The following is a 25,122-nucleotide window of genomic DNA, read 5'->3' as shown; positions in this document are numbered from 1 at the left end:
CCCTATTAATTAGCACATGTTCTTATTTGAAACTTTCAAGATACTGTATGAGTTGTATAACGTGAACCTACTTGTTATAAGAATGACTAGTATTTTTAGGAAGTATTATTGTTGTAATTTGTATTAAAACTAGGTTTACCGACGTTTCTTATATACTTATCTCAACGAACACGCATCAATTTTCAACATACAACAGCACTTAGTATACTATTAGTAAGAAGTTAAAATGTGTAAAATTGAGATTCACAATAAAAGAATAATTGATACTGATTCAAAAAATGTCCTAGTATTTCATTTTTAAATACTCAAAATACGTAACTGAAATTTTTTAAATCTCTTCGCACTCTAACATTTTCTGATATTCTATGTTTCGTTCTTTCTATTGTTGCATCTTGGCAACAGTTATTTATCGATTGTTTCATTTGAGATAACGATATCGGATAACGGAGATAACTGATCGAAGTATTGCATTCCTATTTACATTGTAATCGTAAGCAAAATTTTACCTACTTTACGATCGCGTCAAATTAACGTCGATCAATGCATAAAAATCACTATAACAAATGGAATAGAAATGCAGACGATTTTTGTAATTTTCCTTATAAAATTCGAAAAGGATAAAAATGACGCGTTCCGTGAACCTACTGTTAATAATTAATAACTACACCTGATATTTACAGAATTTTTTGCTATTTATTGATGAAAAAATGACTCACTTACTTAGCCAACCGTAAAGTTTTGAGTTTGTAGGTATTTTGTATAAATAAGACGAAGACAAAACTTTTGATGAAATTTGGCTATGGGGATCGATGATATCACTTAGTTTGAGAATCCCTTAGGTATCAAAATAGTTTGAGAATCCCTGCTCTAAGCGATAGCTGAACGGCAATTTTGACATATCATTCAACTTTACTGATTCTGGTCTGTATCAATGAGCTGGAATTGACATGTGATACGTTTTCGACAGTATGAGGATGTTGCGGACAACCCTATTTTGCCGCGCTCGGATACGTTATTCATCCGACGCAGCTCAGACCGCAGGGCTCGCGCGCGATAGCATGACTGTCACTGAGCGATGCTGAAGATGCGCATATATCTAGATCAACATGTCAAAAGGGTCTATCTTCTTTGATCGATTCTCTTCACCGACTTTCGATAACCACGGCGTTTCAGACAGATTTTGCTCCAGTTTTGCCATGTAGTTTGACAAACGAGGTCCTTTTTCACACTTCTTATCGTCGAACTCATCAGGAAATACTGTTACTGCTGAATTATTAATGAAAGAAAATGTAGATGAAGAGAATCGATCAAAGAAGATAGACCCTTTTGACATGTTGATTTAGATATGAGGGGCTCAAAATGAAAGGGGTGTAAGTGACATCATCGATTTCTCTTCATCGACTCTCTCTTTTGGTCATAACTTAGCTGCTAACACATTCCCAGCTGAATTTGACAATAGGTCAGAACCTCATCTATCGAATTTTATAGCAAACTCAAACTGGAACGTTTTCGCAGTTGAACTATTAGCTAAAGAAAAAGTTTATGAAGAGAAATCGATCAAATCACTTACACCCGGGGAACGATATGCCTGGATATCCACGAGTGAACAGCGTACCGCTGCTCTCACTCATTCGTGATGGGTCGCCAACGACTAATGAGACCAAAGCGAATGGAACTTAGAGCTCGTCGGTAGTGGCTCTTTCATATACCAACCAGTACAGCTCCCATAACCGCTGAATTGTCAACGGCAATTCACGACAGAAACGGCAACAACTCTCACGTCCCGTTAAACAGCGATGGAAACCAAAAATTGCAGCAGTCATCGAAACACAACAATGATGCCAACAGCGTAAACAAAAACAACATTTATTTGCAGCAAACACATAGCGGTATGTACTCCTCATTGCCCATGTATTGCATACCATTTGTTATCCTCTTCCTCGGAAATGTTTTAATTTTTATTTAAGATTTTTAACACTGTCAATTCGAACTCAAGTAATGCCTGAAAAGCAATTCTGACATCTCCTTCCACCTTATTATACCGGCTTGGTCTGTCTAATTTTGTATGGTTCCCATCTTTATATAAGCTTTCTTGTGAAACACAGTACTGAAGGGTACGGGAAAAAATAACCTTTCATCTGTCAAATAGAGGTCAGAGGAAGATCAACCTTGTAGGCAATCCGTAGAGTCCATCGATTTGAGGCTCTTCACATTCTAGTTCAGTATCTAGAGTTGATCCCAGCGTTTGAATTGTTGGCTTATTGTTAAAATTATTCAATCCGAAGCATTATTCTGAAAGATATTTGAAAAATGGCAGCAAAGTATCGGATTGTTATGGTTCGTCATGGTGAATCAGAATGGAATCAAAAAAATCTATTCTGTGGTTGGTTTGATGCCAATCTTAGTGACAAGGGTAATTTTTTAAATAGAAACGAAACATGAACTGTGATGTAACTATTGCTTCATTCTATGTAATACCATTAGGTAAAGAGGAAGCGCTTGCTGCTGGTAATGCTATTAAGGAAGCCGGGCTGAAATTTGATATCGCACACACATCTTTATTGACGCGCGCCCAGGTCACCTTGAACTCCATCCTCACCGAATCTGGTCAAACCAACATTCCCATTGAAAAAACCTGGCGTTTGAACGAACGTCATTATGGTGGGCTAACTGGTTTAAACAAATCGGAAACTGCGGCAAAATATGGCGAAGAACAAGTTCTGATCTGGCGCCGTAGCTTCGATGTGCCACCACCGAACATGGAACCGGATCATGCGTACTATAATGCAATCGTCAAAGACGATCGCTACAAAGGTGATCCCAAACCGGAAGACTTCCCAATGGCGGAATCTCTTAAGTTGACAATTGCGCGTACGCTGCCCTATTGGAACGACGTTATCATTCCACAGTTGAAGGCAGGCAAAAACATTATCATCGCAGCTCACGGAAACAGTCTGCGTGGTATCGTTAAGCATTTGGATGAGATGAGCGATGAGGCCATAATGGGTTTAAATCTGCCAACTGGTATTCCTTTCGTGTATGAATTAGATGAGAACCTAAAACCGGTTGTGTCTATGAAATTCCTCGGCGACGAAGAAACCGTACGAAAAGCCATTGAATCTGTCGCTAACCAGGGCAAAGCTAAGTGAATCGTATAATCTCTCTCACTGTATTACAGATAATGAATATTAAATTATGAATAAATAATGTAATGTCCTAGATTCACGTATTTCGTAATAGGTAATATGCCTTGAATATGCGTTCAATAAAAGCAAACCGTTAACCTAGTCAAAAAAGGTTTTTCCATTTGTGATTCAAAAACTATTCAGTTCAATAGATTCAGTTTTACACATTCCTTACAAACATTACTATTGCTTTGAAGGCACTGTCGACAAGCATTGCAAAACCAGAACAGCTCAACTTTCGCTGACCATGCTGAATAATGATGCTTTGTCACCCACACACAAGTGTGGTGGAACGTGAGCACGCTTGGCGTGTATCCATATTTTCAGAAAAAATGAATCGCGGTTTCAACTGACTGACAAAGTCTCACTAAACGACAGTAATAACAGATTACAGAAGCGCCTACGTTTATGCAGCGTTGAGCAATGAGCTTCAAAAGATTCGAGCAGATATCAGTTCGAGAGATGGAGAGCTTTGCAGCGATAGTTGCGTTTATTATCCAGCAGATGTCACTTCAGGACAAAAAATCGGCTGGAAAGCAGGGATGCCGGGCGATTTTTTCAGATATCCACATGGTATGAAAAAGTCTCGCGTAACTTGTGAAAAGTAACAAATGTAAACAATCGAGTTAATGGATGCACACTATTAGTTCTAAATCATTGAATGCATTGCGAAAACAATCGCTCAAATCAGGGTACGTTTCAGCTGTATGACACCCGCCATGTTTTTGGTGCCAACATCTCAAACGTCAAAAGTATTTGTTTTCTTCAAAACAGCGATCCACGTTGGCGGCATTGTGCTTCGTTTACTAGTTTAGGGGAGCGTCAACGAATAGCTGATTTTCAGTCGGAATGAACGTTTTAAAAATTAAAATTATGAATGAAAATTAGCTTTTCCATATCAAATTAGTATTCTATTTGAATTAAAAACATTTTTGTTTGCAGGTGGTGAAAAAGTCTCATACGAAAATTGTTTATGAAGACAATTTTATATTATAATGAAAATTCAGCAACAATTTTGGAATTGTATAGCCATATGGTTGAATGAAAGTCAGAAATACGTGTTTCAGGTAATTAAATAACATGATGTGAAAATTTTCATTCAAATTCTAAAATTTTAAAACCGGCTTCGTGTCTTCTAATCTGATTGGCGATCTAACGTACAAATCTACACCTACTCGGCGCTGCGGTGAAAGTGATGATGGTATTAAATTTTGCCATGTGAGCTTATGGAAGGTTTGCAGTTCTTTCCATAAATTACAATGTTATAATCATAAAAGATTATTTGATTGCGATGAGTTTGTAAGAAATTTAATTCTGCGCAATTTTATATATAACATGTTATTTATTTACCTCTTTCAGTAGTGAAAATTATAAAAAAGACGGGTGGGTAATGTCGGGGACATGACCGGAGTGACGTAGGACTATACAAAGCGGACAGCTTTTGTTAAATATATATTTTAAATATATTGTTTTATTTTCTTCTCCTACGTGAATACCTACCTATCTACCTGAAAAATGGATTAGTTTACTGTTTACTCTTTATGAATATGTTGATGGTTCTGAAAAGAACCTTTGGTGTTGTGTTTTTGTTATCACTCGATATTCCCATCTTGTTCGGTTAAACCTTCCTGTTTAGCTATTGCGTTTGCCACTCGCCACAGCTTTCACAGTTGGAAAATTTCTTCCCATCCAGCTTGTGACATGTTGTTCAGTAAATTACATTTAATGCGACGTGCCGGAGAAACACTTTGCCACTCACTGAAACTAATTGTTGCCTTGATGAGCGCCGAACCGAAGCTGCTCTGTTCTTGATGCGGGTTTTCTGATTGTCGTGAGCAGCTTTGCAAGCCAACTCGAGCACTCCGACGGCCGAAGCTCTATAATCGCTGTTAGGTATACTGGTGCTCCGGGACCAATCCGTTCGGCCTAGTTACCCTTGCGGAGCAATCAGTGAATGCGATCAACAGGGAACTGGAGACCTGCACGGTTCGAGTGAGACTTTGCCTTTCCCTTAACTTGTCCTCCTTTGTTACGTCCACGATGCCGATGCCGTACAACCACACGGGTTTACGGTTTGAAAGAAAATAAGATATTTTTTTTGGGGTCCGCGTGTTTTATACTCAAGCGGTACACACTCACAGGATAGATACAAATCGGCAGACTCAGCCAGAGGGGCGAGTCCAACGAGACGAACGAATGAGCGTTAAAAGGGAGCGATGGCAAAAAAATACATTCATTACGATTTGTTCGCTCGTTGGATTCACATGCAGGCTAAAAAGGGTCCTTTTCAGGATCACAAAATTATTTTCAATCTAAAGAGTTTATTGTTTTGTTATCACTCGATATCCCCATCTTGTTCGGCTAAACCTTTCTGTTTAGCGATTGCATTTGCCACTCGCCACAGCTTTCACAGTTGGAAAATTTCTTCCCATCCAGCTTGTGACATGTTGTACAGTAAATTATATTTTACGCGACGTGCCGAAGCACCACTCAGTGTCGCATTGGAGGCGATTTTAACCTGTAATTGAACATTTGCGATGACAGTGGTACAGCGTCGACTTTCAATGTGGGGTCATAATTTGGATCTCTATGTTTACAAAAATGTCCAACTAAATATGTAGCATTACATGTCCGTCCAATTAGCTAAATGTCGAACTAATCGTAAATCACTGTACTTTCAATCTGGAAACAATTTAAGAATTGGTGAAAATTGAATAATCAGGAAAGTCCCCAACTATCAATAAGCTCAGAACAACTGCCAAATTCACATACTCATCAGATCCTGGCAAACAAATTATGAAAAAATCAATTTGTGTTTTATTATTATTTTGGATATTGTTTTAGAAAGCATTGAACTGTATTTCCTAAACTCTTTTGACGTAGGACTACGTCTAACCGGAAGATATAGGGGGTGAAATGGAAATCTAGGCACTGAACAAGTAGGAAAAAATGCAAGATTTGGAACGCTTATAACTCGAGCATTTCTCAATAGAGCGCAAAGGTTTTTGCATCAATTGATAGGAAATATATCTACGTATCTATCATAACAAATAACATTTCATTTTTCTTGAGATAAATAATTGAATAATTGTGAAATATCAAGCATTGTTCAAATGTACTATGTGCCCATTTTTGATTGGTCCATTTTGTGCTCCTCAAATCGTACCGACCAAAACGGGCAACCAGAGCAGCAGCGAAATATAATGAAGCACGATTGGAAAGGAAAAAGAAAAAATATGAACGAAACATTGGTCGCAGTCTCACACATGCGTAATTCTCGAGCCAGCCAGTCAGCTTAAAAATCCCCGCTCCGCTGCCGTAACGATCATTCTCATCCAAACCGTACACCACATCGTTTCGCATCACATCACATCAACAAACCAACACAAGCAGCCATGGTTGGATATGGCAAAGGAGGAGAAGTGAAGGGAATGGCAAAATCCCGCTCGAATTGTGTTGGTTTGGAGTTCCCCGCAAGGGTAGCTAGGCCGAGCGCGTTAGTACCAGTGCACCAGTCCACCTAGCCAGCGTTATATAGTTTCGGCCGCCGAAGTGATCGAGTTGACTGGCAAAGCTGCTCGCGACGATAAGAAAACCTGCATTCAGAACAGACCACATTCGGTTCGGTGGACATCAAGACAACAACAGGCAGTTGCAGCGAGTGGCAAACTCAATCGCAAAACGGCAGCGAGTAGCAGAAGAAAAACGTTTGTTCTTTATACAAACTGCTTTGGTGGCAAATCCAGAACAAGGTGGCATCGATGGCGTTCGAAAAGTTTTTTTTTCAAAACCACGAGTACTAAGTTTTCTAAATCGGAACCGTTCCATAAAACACGGCGCTTATCAGGGCCATTAAACCTTCAAAAAAGAGTTTACGAAATACAGTTCAATGCTTTCTAAACCAATATCCAAAAGTATAATAAAACACAAATTGATTTTTTCATAATTTGTTTGCCAGGATCTGATGAGTATGTGAATTTGGCAGTTGTTCTGAGATTATTGATAGTTGGGGACTTTCCTGATTATTCAATTTTCACCAATTCTTAAATTGTTTCCAGATTGAAAGTACAGTGATTTACGATTAGTTCGACATTTAGCTAATTGGACGGACATGTAATGCTACATATTTAGTTGGACATTTTTGTAAACATAGAGATCCAAATTATGACCCCACATTGAAAGTCGACGCTGTACCACTGTCATCGCAAATGTTTAATTACAGGTTAAAATCGCCTCCAATGCGACACTGAGTGGTGCTTCGGCACGTCGCGTAAAATATAATTTACTGTACAACATGTCACAAGCTGGATGGGAAGAAATTTTCCAACTGTGAAAGCTGTGGCGAGTGGCAAACGCAATCGCTAAACAGGAAGGTTTAGCCGAACAAGATGGGGATATCGAGTGATAACAAAACAATAAACTCTTTAGATTAAAGATGATTTTGTTTTGAGAAACTTGTGTCGGAATGAACCTGCTTCAGCACCTTATGATGTAGATAGCATATGACTCCTTCTCTTTCTTCTTGTCGGGTTCCGAGATATTCTTCTGCGCCGTGCCGAACTTTTTGGCGGCTTTTCCACTATTCCACTATTCTTCGGTGGCTTCGTGTTTGTTAGAAACAACTGCATGTGAATCCAACGAGCGAACAAATCGTAATGAATGTATTTTTCTTTTCTTTCTTTCTTTGTTTTTAAGAGGCTTTAAACTTTGCAGTTCATTCGCCTCTAATGTATTTTTTTGCCATCGCTGCCTTTTAACGCTCATTCGTTCGTCTCGGTGGAATCGCCCTTTTGGCTGAGTCTGCCGATTTGTCTCTATCCTGTAAGCGTGTACCGCTAAAGTACAAAACGTGCGGATCCGCTGAAAAATATATCATTCTCTTTCAAACCCTAAATCAGTGTGGTTGTATGGCATCGTTTCACATCGAAACGCATTAACGGATTGGTGCCGGAGCACCAGTTTGCCTAATAGCGGTTATAGAATTTCAGCCGCCGGAGTGCTCGAGTTGGCTTGCAAAGCTGCTCACGACAATAAGAAAACCCACCTACAGAACAGAGCACATTCGGTTCGGTGGCAACAACTAGTTTCAGCGAGTGGCAAACGCAATCGCATAACAGCAGCAGGTAGAAGCAGGAAAAAGTTTGTTTATACAGACTGCTATGGTGGCAAAACCAGCCACCGTAAAACACGGCGCTTTTCAGGGCCATTAAACCTTTTAAAGGAGAGTTATTAAAAGTTATTCACAATACCAATGCATTCTAAAGTGACATAATATGACGTATAATATGAATTGATTTATTTTGTTTATGCTTGTTTTTGAACTTATTGGTAATTGGGGTGTTTTAATTTAATCATTCAGTTTTCACAAATCCATGCATGGTTCCTGAATTGAAATTGGCTTCAAATTACAACACATTATATGCAGGATGGCATTCACGAATTTTCTCGGTAGCAAGAACTGCTTTCTTTGGTTAATAACTGATGTTGAAAATTGACTGAGGTTACATCTGCATTGTATAGAAATGAGAAATGAGCTGAGGACCACTATGCATTCCCTATCATAGCCATCATTTTGATTGTACGATATGTGCATCCGCCAAAAGATGACCGGCGTTGAACATTTAACAAGTACAAAGCCTTCAGAAAAATATCAAGAAGCAACTATAAGATAGTGAGAAACAATTGAGAAAGTTTGTAAAAAAAAACGCAAAACACATCATCAAAGGTTCTTTTCAGAACCTCCAGCATGTGATATTGATAGTAAATGGTAAATTAATTCATTTTTCAGTTAGATAGGTAGGTATTCGCGTAGGAGAAGAAAATAAAACAATATATTTAAAATATATATTGAGCAAAAGCTGTCCCCTTTGTATAGTCCTACGTCACTCCGGTTATGTCCCCGACATTACCCACCCGTCTTTTTTTGGGAGGTTTAATGGCCCTGAAAAGCGCCTTGTTTTATGGAATGGTTCCAATTTAGAAAACTTAGTACTCGTGGTTTTGAAAAAAAAACCATTTCGAACGCCCTCGATGCCGCATTGTTCTGGATTTGCCATCAAAGCAGTTTGTATAAAGAACAAACTTTTTTCTTCTGCTACCTGAAGCCGTTTGGCGATTGCGTTTGCCACTCGCCACTCGCTGCAACTGCCTGTTGTCTTGATGTCCACCGAACCGAATGTGTTCTGTTCCGAATGCGGGTTTTCTTATCGTCGCGAGCATCTTTGCCAGCTAACTCGATCACTTCGGCGGCCGAAACTATAGGTGGACTGGTGCACTGGTACTAACGTGCTCGGCCTAGCTACTCTCCAAATCTTGCATTTTTTCCTACTTGTTCAGTGCCTAGATTTCCATTTCACCCCCTATATCTTCCGGTTAGACGTAGTCCTACGTCAAAAATGTTGACAAAGGTTGAATTAAAGAAGGAAATTCGAGAGCACAATCAAACACAAGTAGAAAAATGCACGATTCCTGCATGTGAGAACTACCTTGGAAAGCCCGGAAGTAAAACATACGCCATCTAACGGCGATCTAACGCAAAACGTAAACGATCGGTGAGACATCTGGATTTTGTTTTTGAACTAAGAAAATGATGCTAATCTAACCTAAAACTCAAAAACAAATCACGTATATTTTACTTCCGGGCTTTCCAAGGTAGTTCTCTCATGCAGAAATCGTACATTTTTCTACTTGTGTTTGATTGTGCTCTCGAATTTCCTTCTTTAATTCAACCATTGTCAACATTTTTATAGTTTTCACTACTGAAAGAGGTAAATAAATAACATGTTATATATAAAATTGCGCAGAATTAAATTTCTTACAAACTCATCGCAATCAAATAATCTTTTATGATTATAACATTGTAATTTATGGAAAGAGCTACAAACCTTCCATAAACTCACATGGCAAAATTTAAAACCATCATCACTTTCACCGCAGCGCCGCCTAGGTGTAGATTTGTACGTTAGATCGCCAATAGAGATTACACTAACGAGTTTGGGACACAAATTATGGCCCTAATTTGAAGTCGCCACCAGACGTCGACACCATCGCGAATTACCAATTTTACCCAGGGGTACGACTAAAACGTCAAATCCCTCATATTGCCAGTGTACCCAATATTGCTGCGGTTCACTGACATTTTGGTTCTATCAATTACTGTTGTTTACAACTCGGTCCGGTTATATAGTCGAATAGTGGCTAACTTTAAACTCCATGTTAAATGTGAACACCTCCATGTGAAACCGAAATGTAAAAATCGCTCATGCAGTTAGAATAAAGCAGCGCATTTTTCGATTTCATTGCTCTTAAAAGATATGTTGGTAAACAAATGACGCCATGTTGATTTTGATTTTGGGTAGCCTATATTCAATTGATGTCTAACCCCTGATTTTACCACCATCTGACATATCGTGATGTCTATGATGAACTTTTACAGCAGAGGGATAGTGAAATATGTGATGACGGTAGGTAGAGTGAGATAGCGATAATCGTGCCATACACCTGGTACGTTTATAAAAAGGAAGTCTACTGACTAGTCTTAGAGGCGAATGAACTTCAAAGTTTAAAGCCTCTTAAAAACAAAGAAAGAAGAAGACTAGTGCATCAGTAAGGCTAGGCGCAAATTGAGAAGCGTATAGCGCTCGTAAGCGAACGCGAGACTACCAACACGACTCATACGTGCCACAAACGTAGCGTGGTGAAGCGCATATTGAGTCGCAGTTTGGTGTACAACAACATGCCACTCGCATACAACGACTGATTAACACAGAGTTGCGCGATATATTTATTTACTAACACAATCACTCGACCAGTACAGCCATACAGTGTCCCCCACCACGGCGCTATATGATTGTTCACCAACACAACTACCACAACCGGCATGACCAGCACGAGAAACGAGAAACAGCGTCGCGCGAGTCGTGTCTCACGAGCGCTCCACCATCTCGCGTCATCTGGCCAATTTGCGCTGTTCTATCTGTTTTCATTAGCCACAAAAACAGGCGCTATATCGCGCCAAGTTACTCGCGCTATATGCGTCTCAATTTGCGCCTTGCCTAACAGTGAGGCTGTGACGCGTTAGCTTTGCAAGTATCATGGAGCGGTTTAATGAATTCGTCTAAATAAGTTTATTTCTTTTGTATTTTAGCCAGACTTCCTGTGCGCGCGCTTTATTTTCGAGAGACGAGTATCGATTTTCTCTTCCTCACAACCCTTCCATGTGCAAGTGATGAGATCGGGCTTTAGCACGCGAGCTTGGGATTGGCTCTCTCTCTTTTCTTTCGTAAAACATTGAGAGGTTTTCAGACTTTCTGTGCGCGCGGCTAAGTTTCGAGAGACGAGTATTGATTTTCTCCTCCTCACAACCCTTTCATGTGCAAGCGATGAGACCGGGCTTTAGCACACGAGCCTGGGTTCGTCTCCTTCTCTTCTCTTTCGTAAAACATTGTGATGTGCTCAATAATACTTCGTTGCACCTCAACATGAGTGATGCACATGTGTTGGTGCTCGCGAGACTTTCTCGTGTGCCTGCCTCAAAGTGACATTTGGTGCTATCGGGGGAAGTTGTGCTTCTGGTGTTAAAATTTTAATCTTCGTAATATGGCACGTAGAACAATAAGTGAACTGTTTCACATAAATATCGCTGCTAAAGTCATCCAATCAATTCATTCATTTGTTGCACCCAGCTCATAATGATTGTGTGAGATATGAGGCTGAATAGGGCAAAGCACATTGTCTCTTCTACGTGCTCTGCGAGTTCTCAGAAGGCCTAACCAAATGTCACTTTGAGGCAGGTACACGAGAAAGTCTCGCGAGCACTAATGCACGAGCATCTCTTCGTGTACAAAACACATGTGCATCGTTCGCATCGAAAAGCGACGCGGCATTTCCTGAACACATCACAAAATTTCACGTGAGAGAAGAGAAAGAGCCAATCCCAAGCTCGGTCTCATCGCTTGCACATGGAAGGGCTCTGAGGAAGAGAAAATCGATACTCGTCTCTCGGAATTTCAGCGCGCCCAGGAAGTCTGCTCGCTTGGCTGCCTTCTACCTCGCTCATTTGTTGCAGACAGCTCTCAATGACTTTGTGAGATGCGAGACTGGATAACGCAAAGCACACTGTCTCTTTTGTGTGCTGTGCGAGATATCGGAAAGTCTAATTTTAGCTAAATGTATACATTTATTCATTGCTGCGTAAAGATAATTTATTTAGAGTTTTTTCTAATCTAAACCTAGGGGAAATTGTGGTTCGGTAATTCAGAGTTTAGCTTCCTGGAGCTCTCTATAGCTCTGCGATACCTCATACTGCAGTGCTCGAATTAAGCTTTCAGAACTAGCCGAATCACTAGGTTTTTCATTAGAGATGTTGATAGTGCAGCTCCCGATTTCATTTGACGGAATATCCCTCTCAGGATAGTCATGTTTCGTCCCATTAGAAAACTGGACCAATTCCACGGATGTTATGGATGATTTATGATTTTTTACTCTTGCTTTATGTCAATCAAGATCTTTCGGCGAGCCGTCTGTTTTGATTTCCCGAGGCATGAGAATCGTTGGTCTTTCTGAAAGTAGGAACAGCTAAAAATAAACATTTTTGTGTAATAATTGTAACTATAATATGGATTTGTTCAAATTTACCTGTTTGTATCAGTTTTCGAAGATATTGTACTTCCAAGCCATCGATATGAATGAAACAATCTGGACTGAAGTGAAGCGAGCAAATGTACATGTTTTTAGTATTGCTGTTTAGGTCCTGTCCAAAGAACCGAAGCCATTTCTTCCGAATAGTCACATCCCTTGGGGATCGATGGAATGATAATTTGTGAGATATGTTTTCATAATTCGAGTTGGACTCGAGGACTCGATGTGTGGCACCCGGATCCGCTCACGCATGATGCGCGCGAGAATTCGCCAGAAAGGAAAACAAGGTATCACCTTGCATAAATACCAAGCCACCGGGATGAACGCAGACTCAGCAGTCTGTAGTCTTTATAATGGGTTCGATGCTGAAATATAAGTTAGTTCTAAGTATGATGTTATAGCGATAAGTGAAATCGTGAATAAATTTATTTTTTATGCTTTCCTTAACGGAAGCTACATAACTGGCGCAGTCATAGTGAAGTGGAAGTAAAGTGAAGTAAAGTGCACGACCGAGCAACGTTTATTGGAAACATCTGGACTACCGGGAAACCACCGGGGAGGGAATATCACTGATTAGCGTAGCCCAGAAGCGAGGAACTACCATCGAACCTAATCATCAACTTAGAAACTCCAGGAGATGATCATCATCATCCTCTTGTAAGTAATTTTTTCTATTTCTTCCTAAGTGAGTGTTAAAGTGTATCGCTAAAAAAAAAGTAACATAACTCTCGCAACAAAAATCAGCTGCCCCGCAAGCAAAAGTAAAGCACGGAGGCAAGCGGCACAAAATACAACGTTCAGCAATTTTAAAAGCGAGCGAAACTAACAGCCACAGCCACAGCCACAGCAACAGCGCGAGGTGCAGTGCAGTGTGAGCGAATATCATAGCTGTGCATTCTTGTGTGTGCAAATTATAAGCAAGATTATCATTGGTAAAATGGATCAACGCGAATTTATGATTTCACCCGACCTTATGCCAGCACCAGAGCTGGACGGGAGAATAATTATTGAACAAGAACCTCAGGAGAACCCACAACAAGTCACAGTTGAAAGTTTGTTGGGTTATATAAAAACATTAACGAGCAATCAAAACGCTTTGATTGACGAACTCCATAGATTGCGATCGAAATCAGAAGATCCCTTCTTACAGTTCCGAACACCAGACCCGATTAAAAATCTGGCCACTTTTGCGGGTAACAAAAAAGAAACACATGCTTGGTTAGAAGATGCGGAGAATACACTCGCACTCTTCCAGTCATACAAAAATGAACCCATTTACAGCCAATTAGTGAGAGCTGTTAAAAATAAAATTATTGGCGATGCCAAAGAAATATTAATAGCGACTGGCAACCCAAATCAGTGGGAACAAATCAAAGAAATAATCCTAAATTCTTATGGGGATAGAAGAGATCTTACATCTCATATTCAATCCCTTTTCTATGTTAACCAGGGAAAGAAGACTCTAACTGAGTTTTACAACCAAGTTAAGAAAATTTATATTAAAAATTGATATCAATTAAGGCGACAGCAGCTTTGATGGACGACTACAAATCATCCATTAAAGCTATAAATATTTTAATAAGTCTTATGGCTTTAACAAGATTCATCGACGGGCTAAATGACGAGCTATCAATGCACGTTAGGAGTTATAGACCGCAATCCCTTGAGGACGCTTACTCCATAACTATGCAATGTTCTAATGCAGCATATAGACAAAGATTCAACAAACAAACAATAGATCAAAAGACGACCAAAGCAAATAACTTTAGACCATCCGATAGCACCAACAAAAATTCCAACTTGAACCTCAACCCGTTCAATCAAAAACCAAACAATTTCAACAACGGTGGATCTTCGAATATGAAACCATCCTATCCAATTGCAAAGTCAAATGGGTCCGTTAGATTTAAGAATAGAGAGCCGCTACCAGACGACGATGTTTCCATGAGAACAGCAAAATCTCGGACGGAGGTTAACAACCACGAAACTGGGCAAAGACAAAAAAGGGACGACGGCAAAAATTGTGAGGATGAACACGACACCTCCCAACAGCTCGAAGAGTCAATCTTAAACTCGGAAGACGACGATTATTTTGTCGACGAGGAGCTAAATTTTCACGTGGTAGAACAAGCACAAAGAAAAGTATGAAAAACGATAACAACTTCGTGCCATATATTACAATCCAAACTTCAAAGGGAGAGATGAAATTTTTGATCGACACAGGAGCGAACAAAAATTACATTTCGCCAGCCCACGTAAACGTTGAAAACTGTAAATCAGAGCCCTTATCTAAGGTAACCAACATAAAAGGAACACACACAATCGACAAATCAGCAGCCTTCGATCCGTTTCGAATTAACAAAAAATTAAAATTTTTCATTTTTAAATTTCTCATCGGTTACGAGTCGTTGAGAGATCTAAATGCCAAAATCGATGTAAGCAAAAATATTTTGAGAATAGGAAAGAAAACTTTTCAAATGAAAAAAAGATTTCCCGAAAAACAAATAATAAATTTAACTGAAAAAAAAGAACAATTTATCAAAATCAGAACCACCAATGACGGAGATTTCATCATAAGCAGCGAAAGAAATATGGGAAATTTTTCAATTCTACCAGGGATCTACCACAGTAGTAATAATACCGCTTTTGTTGCAGTAAAAAATCATGAGGAATCGCAAATCGAAATAAACATGAATGAATTTGAATCTGATAACGATGAATTTGTCACAGCCGAGAAACCCATAGAAAGCCCTAGAAATAAATTCAGCATCTTAGACGATTCGTTGAATCAATAAGAAAGAAAAGCTTTGGATGACATTATCGGCGAATATTCTGAAATTCTATATTCCGATGACCAGAAATTAACCTTTACACATCAAATCAAACACCGAATTAGAACTGTGGACAATATACCGATTCATTCCAAGTCATACCGTTATCCACAAATATTTGAAACAGAGGTACAAACTCAAATAAGAAAAATGTTAAAGGACGGGATTATTCAAGAATCCATATCGCCCTACACATCACCTGTATGGATAGTGCCTAAGAAAGCAGATCCATCAGGTGTGAAAAAGTTTCGACTCGTTATAGATTACAGAAAACTTAACGAGAAAACCATCTCTGATAAATATCCTATACCGGATATAACAGAAATTTTGGATAAATTAGGAAGAGCGACATACTTCTCGACACTAGATCTAGTTTCTGGATTTCACCAGATTCAGCTAGACGCAAAAGACGTCGAAAAAACAGCGTTCTCCGTGAGCTCGGGTAAATACGAATTCACAAGGATGCCTTTTGGACTCAAGAACGCCCCTGCGACCTTTCAGAGGGTTATGGATGCCGTTCTTAGAGATCACATTGGTGTTTGTTGTCTTGTTTATATGGACGACATCATCATTTTTTCGAGTTCGTTTGAAGAGCACGTCAAATACATATGTAAAATTCTTCGCAAGCTGAAGGATGCTTGTTTGAAGATACAACTAGATAAATGCTATTTTTCAGACGGGAAGTTCAATTCCATGGACATACCGTGACCAAAGATGGCGTAAAGCCAAACAGCGACAAAATAGAGGTTATTCAAAATTGGCCTAAACCAAAAAACGAGAAGGAACTTAAACAATTTCTCGGAACAATAGGTTACTATCGCCGTTTCATAAAAGACTTTGCCAAAATGGTCAAACCTTTAACGCAACTCTTGCGAAATGATACTTGCTTTGAATTTACTCCAGATAAAATTCAATGTTTTGAAAAATGCAAAGCACTTCTGACCATGGATCCAATACTTGCGTACCCAGATTTTACAAAAGAATTCATCCTTACCACAGATGCTAGTGACTTTGCAGTGGGAGCTGTATTATCACAGGGACAAATAGGGAAAGATCACCCGATTGCCTACGCTTCAAGAACTTTAAACAAATCGGAAGAAAATTATTGCACAACGGAAAAAGAATTATTAGCTATTATATGGGCTGTTAAACACTTCAGACCATACTTGTATGGAAGAAGATTTAAGCTTGTCACAGATCATCAACCATTAATATATTCGATGACAAGTGCAAACCAAAAAATTATTAGATGGAAACTAGTTTTAACTGAATTTGACTTTGAAATAATTTATAAACCTGGCAGAGAAAACGTCGTAGCCGACGCCCTGTCTAGAATAAAACCAGCAGAAATAAACTCCAATGATATACAGGAAAATCAAGACGAACCCGACACCGACGGCATGACAGTACATTCAGCAGACACCAGCGACGATCATTATATTTGGACAACAGAAAGACCAACAAATTCATTCAAAAACCAGATCATATTTAAAATTTCTCCTACAGACATAGAAGCTCATGAACAAATCTTCACAAAATATCACAGATTTATAATCTCAAAACCAAACTACACAGAGCAAGACATAGTAACTATTTTTAAAGAAAAACTTGATCCAAACGGTATAAATTGCATCTATTGCCCTTTAATGCTAACACAATTAATTCAGGAAACATATCGCAAACATTTTTCTCATAACAAAATCTTCAAGCTCCTTATTTCACAGGTATTACTCCAGGACATAAGGCTACCAGAGGAACAGGACGAAATCGTGCGCAAAACTCAAGACTATGCCCATAGAGGGATCAAAGAGAATAAAGCTCAAATCCTGTTAGAATTTTTCTTCCCCCAAATTGATAAAAAATTGAAAGTTTATATAAATAACTGTCCTACTTGCAAAAAATGTAAGTACGACAGAAAACCTCCGAAATTGGTTCAAAAAACTAACCCCGCAGAAAATACATTTGAAAGGATTCATATGGATATATTTTTTATGAGTGGAAGAAAATGCTAACTATAGTAGACGCTTTTTCCAAATTTGCAAACGTGATCGCTCTTGAATTGAGGACTATCGTAGACCTTAAAAGGGCAATCACAGAGCACATCAGAATTTTCGGCAAACCAAAATCGATAACTTGCGATCAAGAACCAAGCTTGACATCGCTTGCCTTCATTGGATTCATGCAGGATTTGGATATTGAAATTCATTTTGCTAGTTCAAGTAACTCAAACGGAATAGTGGAACGATTCCACTCTACACTCATTGAACTATATAGAACTTTAAATTCGAAATACAAAGACATGGAATTCTTCGACAAAATTAACATTCTTGTGGATATTTATAATAACACAATTCACTCAGCGACCGGCTTTAAGCCAAAGCAAGTAGTCTTTAACCACCACAATGAAACAAGCGCGGAAGAAATTTTTCAAAATTACAGTAAAATTCAGTCTGCCATTAAGGTCCTAATGGAAAAACGCAGAAAGCAGATAGAAAATGAAAACAAGGTAAAAACCTTGCCAAAAACTTTAGAACCAGGAGAAAATGTATACGTAAAAGTTAATCAGAGAATAACAAAGGACAAAGACCCATTCAAGGTTTCAAAAGTCGTGGACGATAACGAATTGACATTTAAAGATACTTATGGAGTAAAAATTCATAAAAATAGGATCAAAAAATGATTTTTTTTTCTTTTTCTTTTCGGTCTGTTTCAGGATCATTCCACTGACTTCAGCGACATTTTACCACGACGTATCGACAAATAACGGACTTTTGACCTTAAAATTAGACTCGGTTAAGATAAAATTAGGATACGACCGTATAATACATAAAATTAACCTAGATGAAATAGGACAAAATATAAACTATATCGAAAAATTTGCAAATAACCTTAATGTAACGGATCACTTACAACAAACAATCCAGTTTAAAATTAAAAAGGCTTATGAAAAGTTGACAGGATTTTACCCAAAACGTGCAAAAAGAGGACTTATTAATGCTTTAGGAAACGTGATAAAATTTATAGCAGGCAACCCCGACCAGGAAGACCTCGACTTAATCAATCAAAATTTAGAGATGCTTGAAACTAATAGCAACAAAATCATAGATAATCAAATAAAACAAGTAAAAATCAACAATGTACTTCAAGCTACTATTAATAAAGTCTCAAAAATCATAAGATCAAATAAGGAACATGTACAATCTCAAGACACGATAATTAGAAAAGACTTGGAACTCATAAATCTTATTTTGAATACTGATATCCTGATAAAAACTTCGAAGAACAGATTGCCTTTTCAAAATCTAATAGCTTGAACAAAAAAATTCTCAGTATGGCTGAAAAAGATTATATTTTGAAATTTTTAGAAAGCCAACATGTTGTCATTAAATTTGAAGATGAAATTTATAAATTCGTGAGATCAGTTGTATCGCTATAAAATAATCACATAATCATTATAGTCAAACTCCCCATCATTGAACCGAACGAGTACTCATTGATGCAGTTAGAACCTGTCAACGTGAATGGAACCAGAATCGACACGAGCATCCGCTATGTGGCCAAGTATCAGCAGTCATTATACGAGCAGAGTGAGAGGTGTTTCATTTGCGACAATAACTTGCCAGTGAACGACGGTTGCATCTCCAATATCCTGACAAATCAAAAAGCCAAGTGTCCGATGCATAAACAACCAGAACGTCCAATAATCAAGGAAATCAGTGTCGGAACTATTCTCATCGACACAAATAAAGCAGTCTACATTTTAGACTCATGTGGAGAATCACAAATCATTTCCGCTCCAACTATTATTGAAACAGGTAACTGCACAGTTACAGTGCAGAATGTAACCTTCAGAAGCAACTCTAAAACTATAAATAAATCTTTTTTTTTTTTTTTTTTTTTTTTTCTGTATTATAGTGACTTTCAACGCTTCTGGCTGGTTCGTCACTTTTACCTTCCATTTTGGAAGAATGTCGGGAGTGAGAATTGAACTCGTGATCTTGAGCGTGAGAAGTATGGATGTTACCTCCACGCCAGATCGGCTCCCTTACATAAATAAATCTGAATATCTCACACCCATATTTGGAAAAGAGATAGAAATGGAGTTCTATTAAGCTATGATTAACGTATCGCCGGGACGATTGATTTTAGAGAAGTTCTCTCGGATACCCTCTAAAGTTTTAACTGTGATAATGGATTTCGATTGAGAAAGATGCGATAAATAATAGAATATACAGCCGGTCTGATTAATTGTAAAGGTTTTCCTTTTTAGGTTACCTAAAAATAATCTTTGACGCATGTTGTGACACATGAGATTTTCGGATTTTCATTTCGTTGAAGAGTCGATTGATGTAAACGGAAACAAGATTACTTGGGTTAAATATTCATATCAATTAAAGTCAATTGAGCACATCGATCCTATGATCTTCTAAACTTCAGAATGAATTGGATAACCTATAACATCTTCTTCTTCTTGAATGGTTTTAATGTTCCCCGTGGAACTTTTGCTGTCTCAACGTATGCATTAACTAGCGTCATTTATCAATACTCAGTTGAGATTTCTTAAGCCAAATAACACGCCTTGAATGTATTCCGAGGGGCAAGCTCATGAATACGCCTGACCACAGTGCAAGTCGAAGGAAATTTCTTTGACGAAAAATCCTCCGGCTAGAACGGGAATCGAACCCGAACACCCGGCATGATAATGTGAGACGTTAACCACTCGGCCACGGGTGCACTATAACCTATAACATATAATACTTATATAAACTTAAAGTCAGCATAGCACACGGGCTCTATGAACCATTTAGGGTTAGATTTCATGTTGTGAACATTGCACCAGTCGTTGTTAAAATGGTAGATCAATTGGTCTGAACTTCAGCATGTTTTGGAGGACCTAGAACATATAATATGTATATAAACTCGAAGACAATATAGAACGTTGCTGCTTGGGTAGGCACCACACGTTCTGCGCACTAAAGGTGGCCGTACACTGTTTGCCCGGAGGTCAAATATTTGATATTTTTTGACAGATAAGGTTTGATTTGATATTTGTACAAACACTATTTTGTTTGCTTTTGTGTAGAATATATTTGATCAGTACACGTTGGACAAAATTTATCTGTCAAAAAGAGTCAAATATTTGGCTTCGGTCAAACAGTGTATGAGCACCCTAACCGTATTGTATTCGGAAGTGTAAGCAGAAGGAAAATAACACTGAGAGTGTGTAAGAAAAAGAAAGATCGATCCAAGGCAAATACACCTTCGATCGATCGAACGATTAATGTCAAAAAACGAAATTGGTTAAGGAATAGAAAGGGTGAGGGAGGGATAATATTTATGCATTGTGAATTTATTTCACATAAAATTGGTAAAACTGAAGCACACATATAACAAAAAAACTGGATAAAACTGGACAATATTTGAAAAAAAAACTGGAAGATTTCAAGGTTTAACTGTTAAGACGCGTCCACATTACGCCGAGCGGCCTTGGCCGCCCGGTAAAGCTGACTAAATGTGGACGAAACGCCCGGGCTTGCCGACGTGCGGAAACCGACTCGAAACAAACCGAACAAGACAAGTAAATTAGCGTTGACGACGTTGTGCTTCGTGTGTTCGTGACGGCTTCGTACATCCGATGAGGCTTCGGCTTAGTGCACCCGATGTGGCGTCCACATTACATAACGAACCGAATATGCCGCTTGGTACAGTCCGATCGGCATCATTCGGCATAATGTGAACGCGCCTTTAGACTGGATCAAGGCGCCTCTATATAAACAAGGTGAAACAATCATATGAAATGCACTTTTAGCCATATTGTAATTGCTGTCGGAATTGTTTACAAACAGCATCAGATCGCTGCCGGCGGCTCTCCACAAACTATTACAACGCTTATTCGAACGATGCTTACTATATTCGACTTTCGTGAATTTATGTGAAAAAGAAGAGATGGTTTTGTAGAATTTTATTCTTATTTCCACTACTCTCGCATGTGAAAATGCAAAAATGGCGTATCATAGCAATAACAAAACAAACAACCCCCGCTCCACTAACCGTAATACCCTTCTTATTGAAGTGATGATGTTGCTTCACCTGTTATACATTGATATAAGCGCCTTGGACTGGATCGAGGAAAAAAACTGGAAGATTCCAGTTTAAACTGGAACATTGGCAACGCTGGTTGGGAGTGTATACAGAGATGCCAGGTGATTTTTTCAAATGTTTTCACATGGTACGTAAAAATGTCTTCAAATGTCTTCACAGTCGTATCGAAAAAACTAAAATTCATAGCATACATTTGGACAAAGTTTGATAGCTTATTCAATGTTTATATTAATTTGCATTGTTACATAGCGCATTTCACTAAACTTGCCTTGAGGTTTTGAAGTTTATTTCAAAAAATTTGAACAAAGAATATATTTCACAACTGCAAACTAAATTTCATTAGTTTAGAAATGATAATTAGCTTGATACAGAGGCGAATGCCACATTAGGCAGTCTCTATAAAAAAAAGTCACAGGAGGGTTGTGTCCGAGACACGACCGCATAGTTGACGTGAATTCCGTTAGGCTATCTGTGGATTTTGGATATGTTTGAAGAATTACATCGTTAAACTCTTTGATAATGTTTTGGTGGCCCTGACGAGGGCCGTTTTGTATTGTACCAATGTATTGTACGATAATTACCAATACCGAACACAATTATCAATTTTTCTCATCAATAAAAATATGTTACTTTAATATACAGAAAACATATTTGAATTGGAAAAGATAATTTTCTTTATTAACTTTTACTTTCTGAATATTTATTCAACCCAATGCGAATTTTAATTGGATTAACAGCACCTCATAATATATGTAGAGCATATGGGAAATCACTTTTTCTAATATTTCTTCACTTTTCCACTTCCACACTTGTGCTAAATTTTTCACAATACACGATCGGGCATTAATATGAAATTTCACAAAGCAACCAACATTAAAGTTCCAAATTTAAAATTTTTTTGCTTGAATTAATCGTATCACTTACCTAACTTGCAATATAAAAATGCCCCCGACTTGTATATATTTGCAGGGCCGATTTCCCCTTAGCACCTTGGTTTTGATGTCTCTGTTAGGGAACACATCTCGGTGGAAACAAAAGTTCCCTTTACATTCATGTATTTGCAATGCCGATTTCCCCCATGCAGCTTGGTTTTGATGTCTCTGTTAGGGACCCGCCGCATGTGTCGTCAATTTCGACCAATCAGAAGTGGGTATTTCCGTTAGGATAGAGGTTGAGATTTTTCAATTGTTCGATAGGTAGTTTCATGACATATATTATTTTCTTAAATATAAAAAATTGTTATGGAGTGCCGAAATCGATTGACGCAAAAATTACATCAATCCACCATGAAATGACTGAGCAATAAGCATTTGAAATTGGACAATTTTCACGATGTGCTCGATTTTCGTTTTCATTTTGTACCCTAATATGTTCCCGAAAGACGTAATCCTACGTCAAAAAAAATTAGCTTGATATACCGTTGTTTGGGTGAATATCGCCCCGGTTTTTCCACTAAAACCAAACTGTGATAACTCAATTTGTTTATTTCAGCTTTGAAGTTTTGATTGTAACTCAAACCATATCCACAAAACTGATTATTAAAACGGTGTGTAACCGGAAAACCTTCGTTTTGTGAAGTGGTCGTTTGAAAGATCTAAGTTAATCTATTGTATAATATGGGTCCAAATTTATAAAAATACAATGTCATAATCATTCAAATGTTCTAGTGCAAATGAACTAATGTCTTCTAGAGACATTGAAAATCCCTCGTTGTCATTCTATATACTTGTGGATTTTCTGCTTGGAAAAGTTTGAAAAAAGCGAGTGAATGACCCCGAGACTAGCTTTGGCTATATCATAAACATTGAGGTTTATCAGAGGTGTGATTATTGCTAGTTGAACACTAAAAAAGTCCCGATTCTCTGTTGATAACTAAGAACAAAAGCAAACAAGTGACACTGATAAAAAAGCGATCGAATGACACTGATACAAAACCCTACTTTTTTTTGACGATCTTTCCGGCCAATAGAAATTTATGGAAATAATATCTTTCAAAAATTCACATACGCTATCATACTGAAATGTCTTCACATGTTTCATAATGTCTTCACAAAATCAAATGTCCTCACAGTAAGTCAAATGTCTTCAAAATGAAGACATGTCTTCAAACCTTGCATCCCTGAGTGTATAATAGCGAATTCGTTTTTAAAACTGAGTCAGTGCCACACTGACTCTGTAATAAAAAAACGTTTTCAGTTTCACGAATGCGGTGGTTTGTTGGTGTGCGTTGTATAGTCTGATTTGTTTATATTTGCGACGACAAATGTACAGTGTCGACGTCTGGTGGAGATATTAGTGCTTGGGAGGTAAAGTATTCTCTATAAGATCAGAAGGGCCAAGTGCAGTGTAAAAATATAAAAGTTTGAATGAAAATTTTTACTTCATATTGTTTGATTACCTAACACATGTAGTCCTGACACTCACTTAACCATTTGTCGATGCATTTCCTGTTTGTTCCACAAATAATTACTATTATAATATAAAATCATCATTAGACACAGTTTTCGTTCAATGTTTCTGCGATATCGGAAAAAAACCCTCTTATTTCATCACATAAAATAAATATTCGATACGTTAAAGTAAATTTTCATTCCTAATTTTGATTTTGAGAGCATGTTTATTCCTCCTGAATATCCATAATAATTTTCACCTCCCAATGAAAGCACACGGAGCTTAATGCCGTCTACACGAATATACTCTTCAAAATCAGAATCCGAATTGGATTACGATTCAAATAATACAAAAGCAAGAGCAGCAGGTTTTCCATTTTCATAGTCTCTATTTTTATATTTTCCAAAACAATACTCGGAACTTGACAGTTCAGTATAGTTGTATTGGTAAACCCGAGTGCCAACCCGTGAAACATCTCAGTGCGAAACTAACAGCTTTCGGGGCGAACTAGTGCGACACTGAGTGCGAAACTGAGTGAATAAAAAAACGTTTTGACAGCAGTTAGTGCGGCACTGGGGTTGAAACTGAACAAAAACGAATTCGCTATAAGTGAATCGTGTCGGACACACTTCGAGTACACGATACCTTCTCATAAACGTACCATGGGCAGCCATATACTAACGCTTCCTCTACAATGCAGGCTTTTAATCGCATGCGATATACTCACTCGCGATATTTTTCAATGCAGCTCTTTACAATGGTTAGCGACAGTTTACAGTTGGGCAATATATTCTTTGTTCATATTTATTGAAATGAACTTCAAAACCTCAAGGTAAGTTAAATGAAATGCGCTATATAGCAATGTCAATTAGAATATGCATTGGATAAGCTATCAAACGGTGTTCAAAAGTAAGTTATTAATTTTAATTTCCTTCGATACGATTGTGAAGACAATAGAAGACATTTTTTCGTAC

The 25,122-nt window shown here is 38.2% G+C and overlaps 1 protein-coding gene across 1 annotated transcript; it reads left to right on the top strand.

Moving 5' to 3' along the window:
* The first annotated feature begins 2,151 nt into the window (after nucleotides 1–2,151).
* LOC129766470 (phosphoglycerate mutase 2) lies at nucleotides 2,152–3,221 on the top strand. The gene is made up of 2 exons (XM_055767005.1): nucleotides 2,152–2,413; nucleotides 2,485–3,221. Exons 1-2 carry the CDS (start codon nucleotides 2,311–2,313, stop codon nucleotides 3,147–3,149), a joined length of 768 nt encoding a protein of 255 aa, XP_055622980.1. The 5' UTR covers nucleotides 2,152–2,310; the 3' UTR covers nucleotides 3,150–3,221.
* Nucleotides 3,222–25,122: the final 21,901 nt, after the last annotated feature.

This window comes from Toxorhynchites rutilus, chromosome 1 (assembly GCF_029784135.1).
Source record: "Toxorhynchites rutilus septentrionalis strain SRP chromosome 1, ASM2978413v1, whole genome shotgun sequence".
Lineage (NCBI taxonomy): Eukaryota > Metazoa > Arthropoda > Insecta > Diptera > Culicidae > Toxorhynchites > Toxorhynchites rutilus.
The sequence above is the reverse complement of the archived record's forward strand: the minus strand, read 5'-3'. Positions and strand labels throughout refer to the sequence as shown.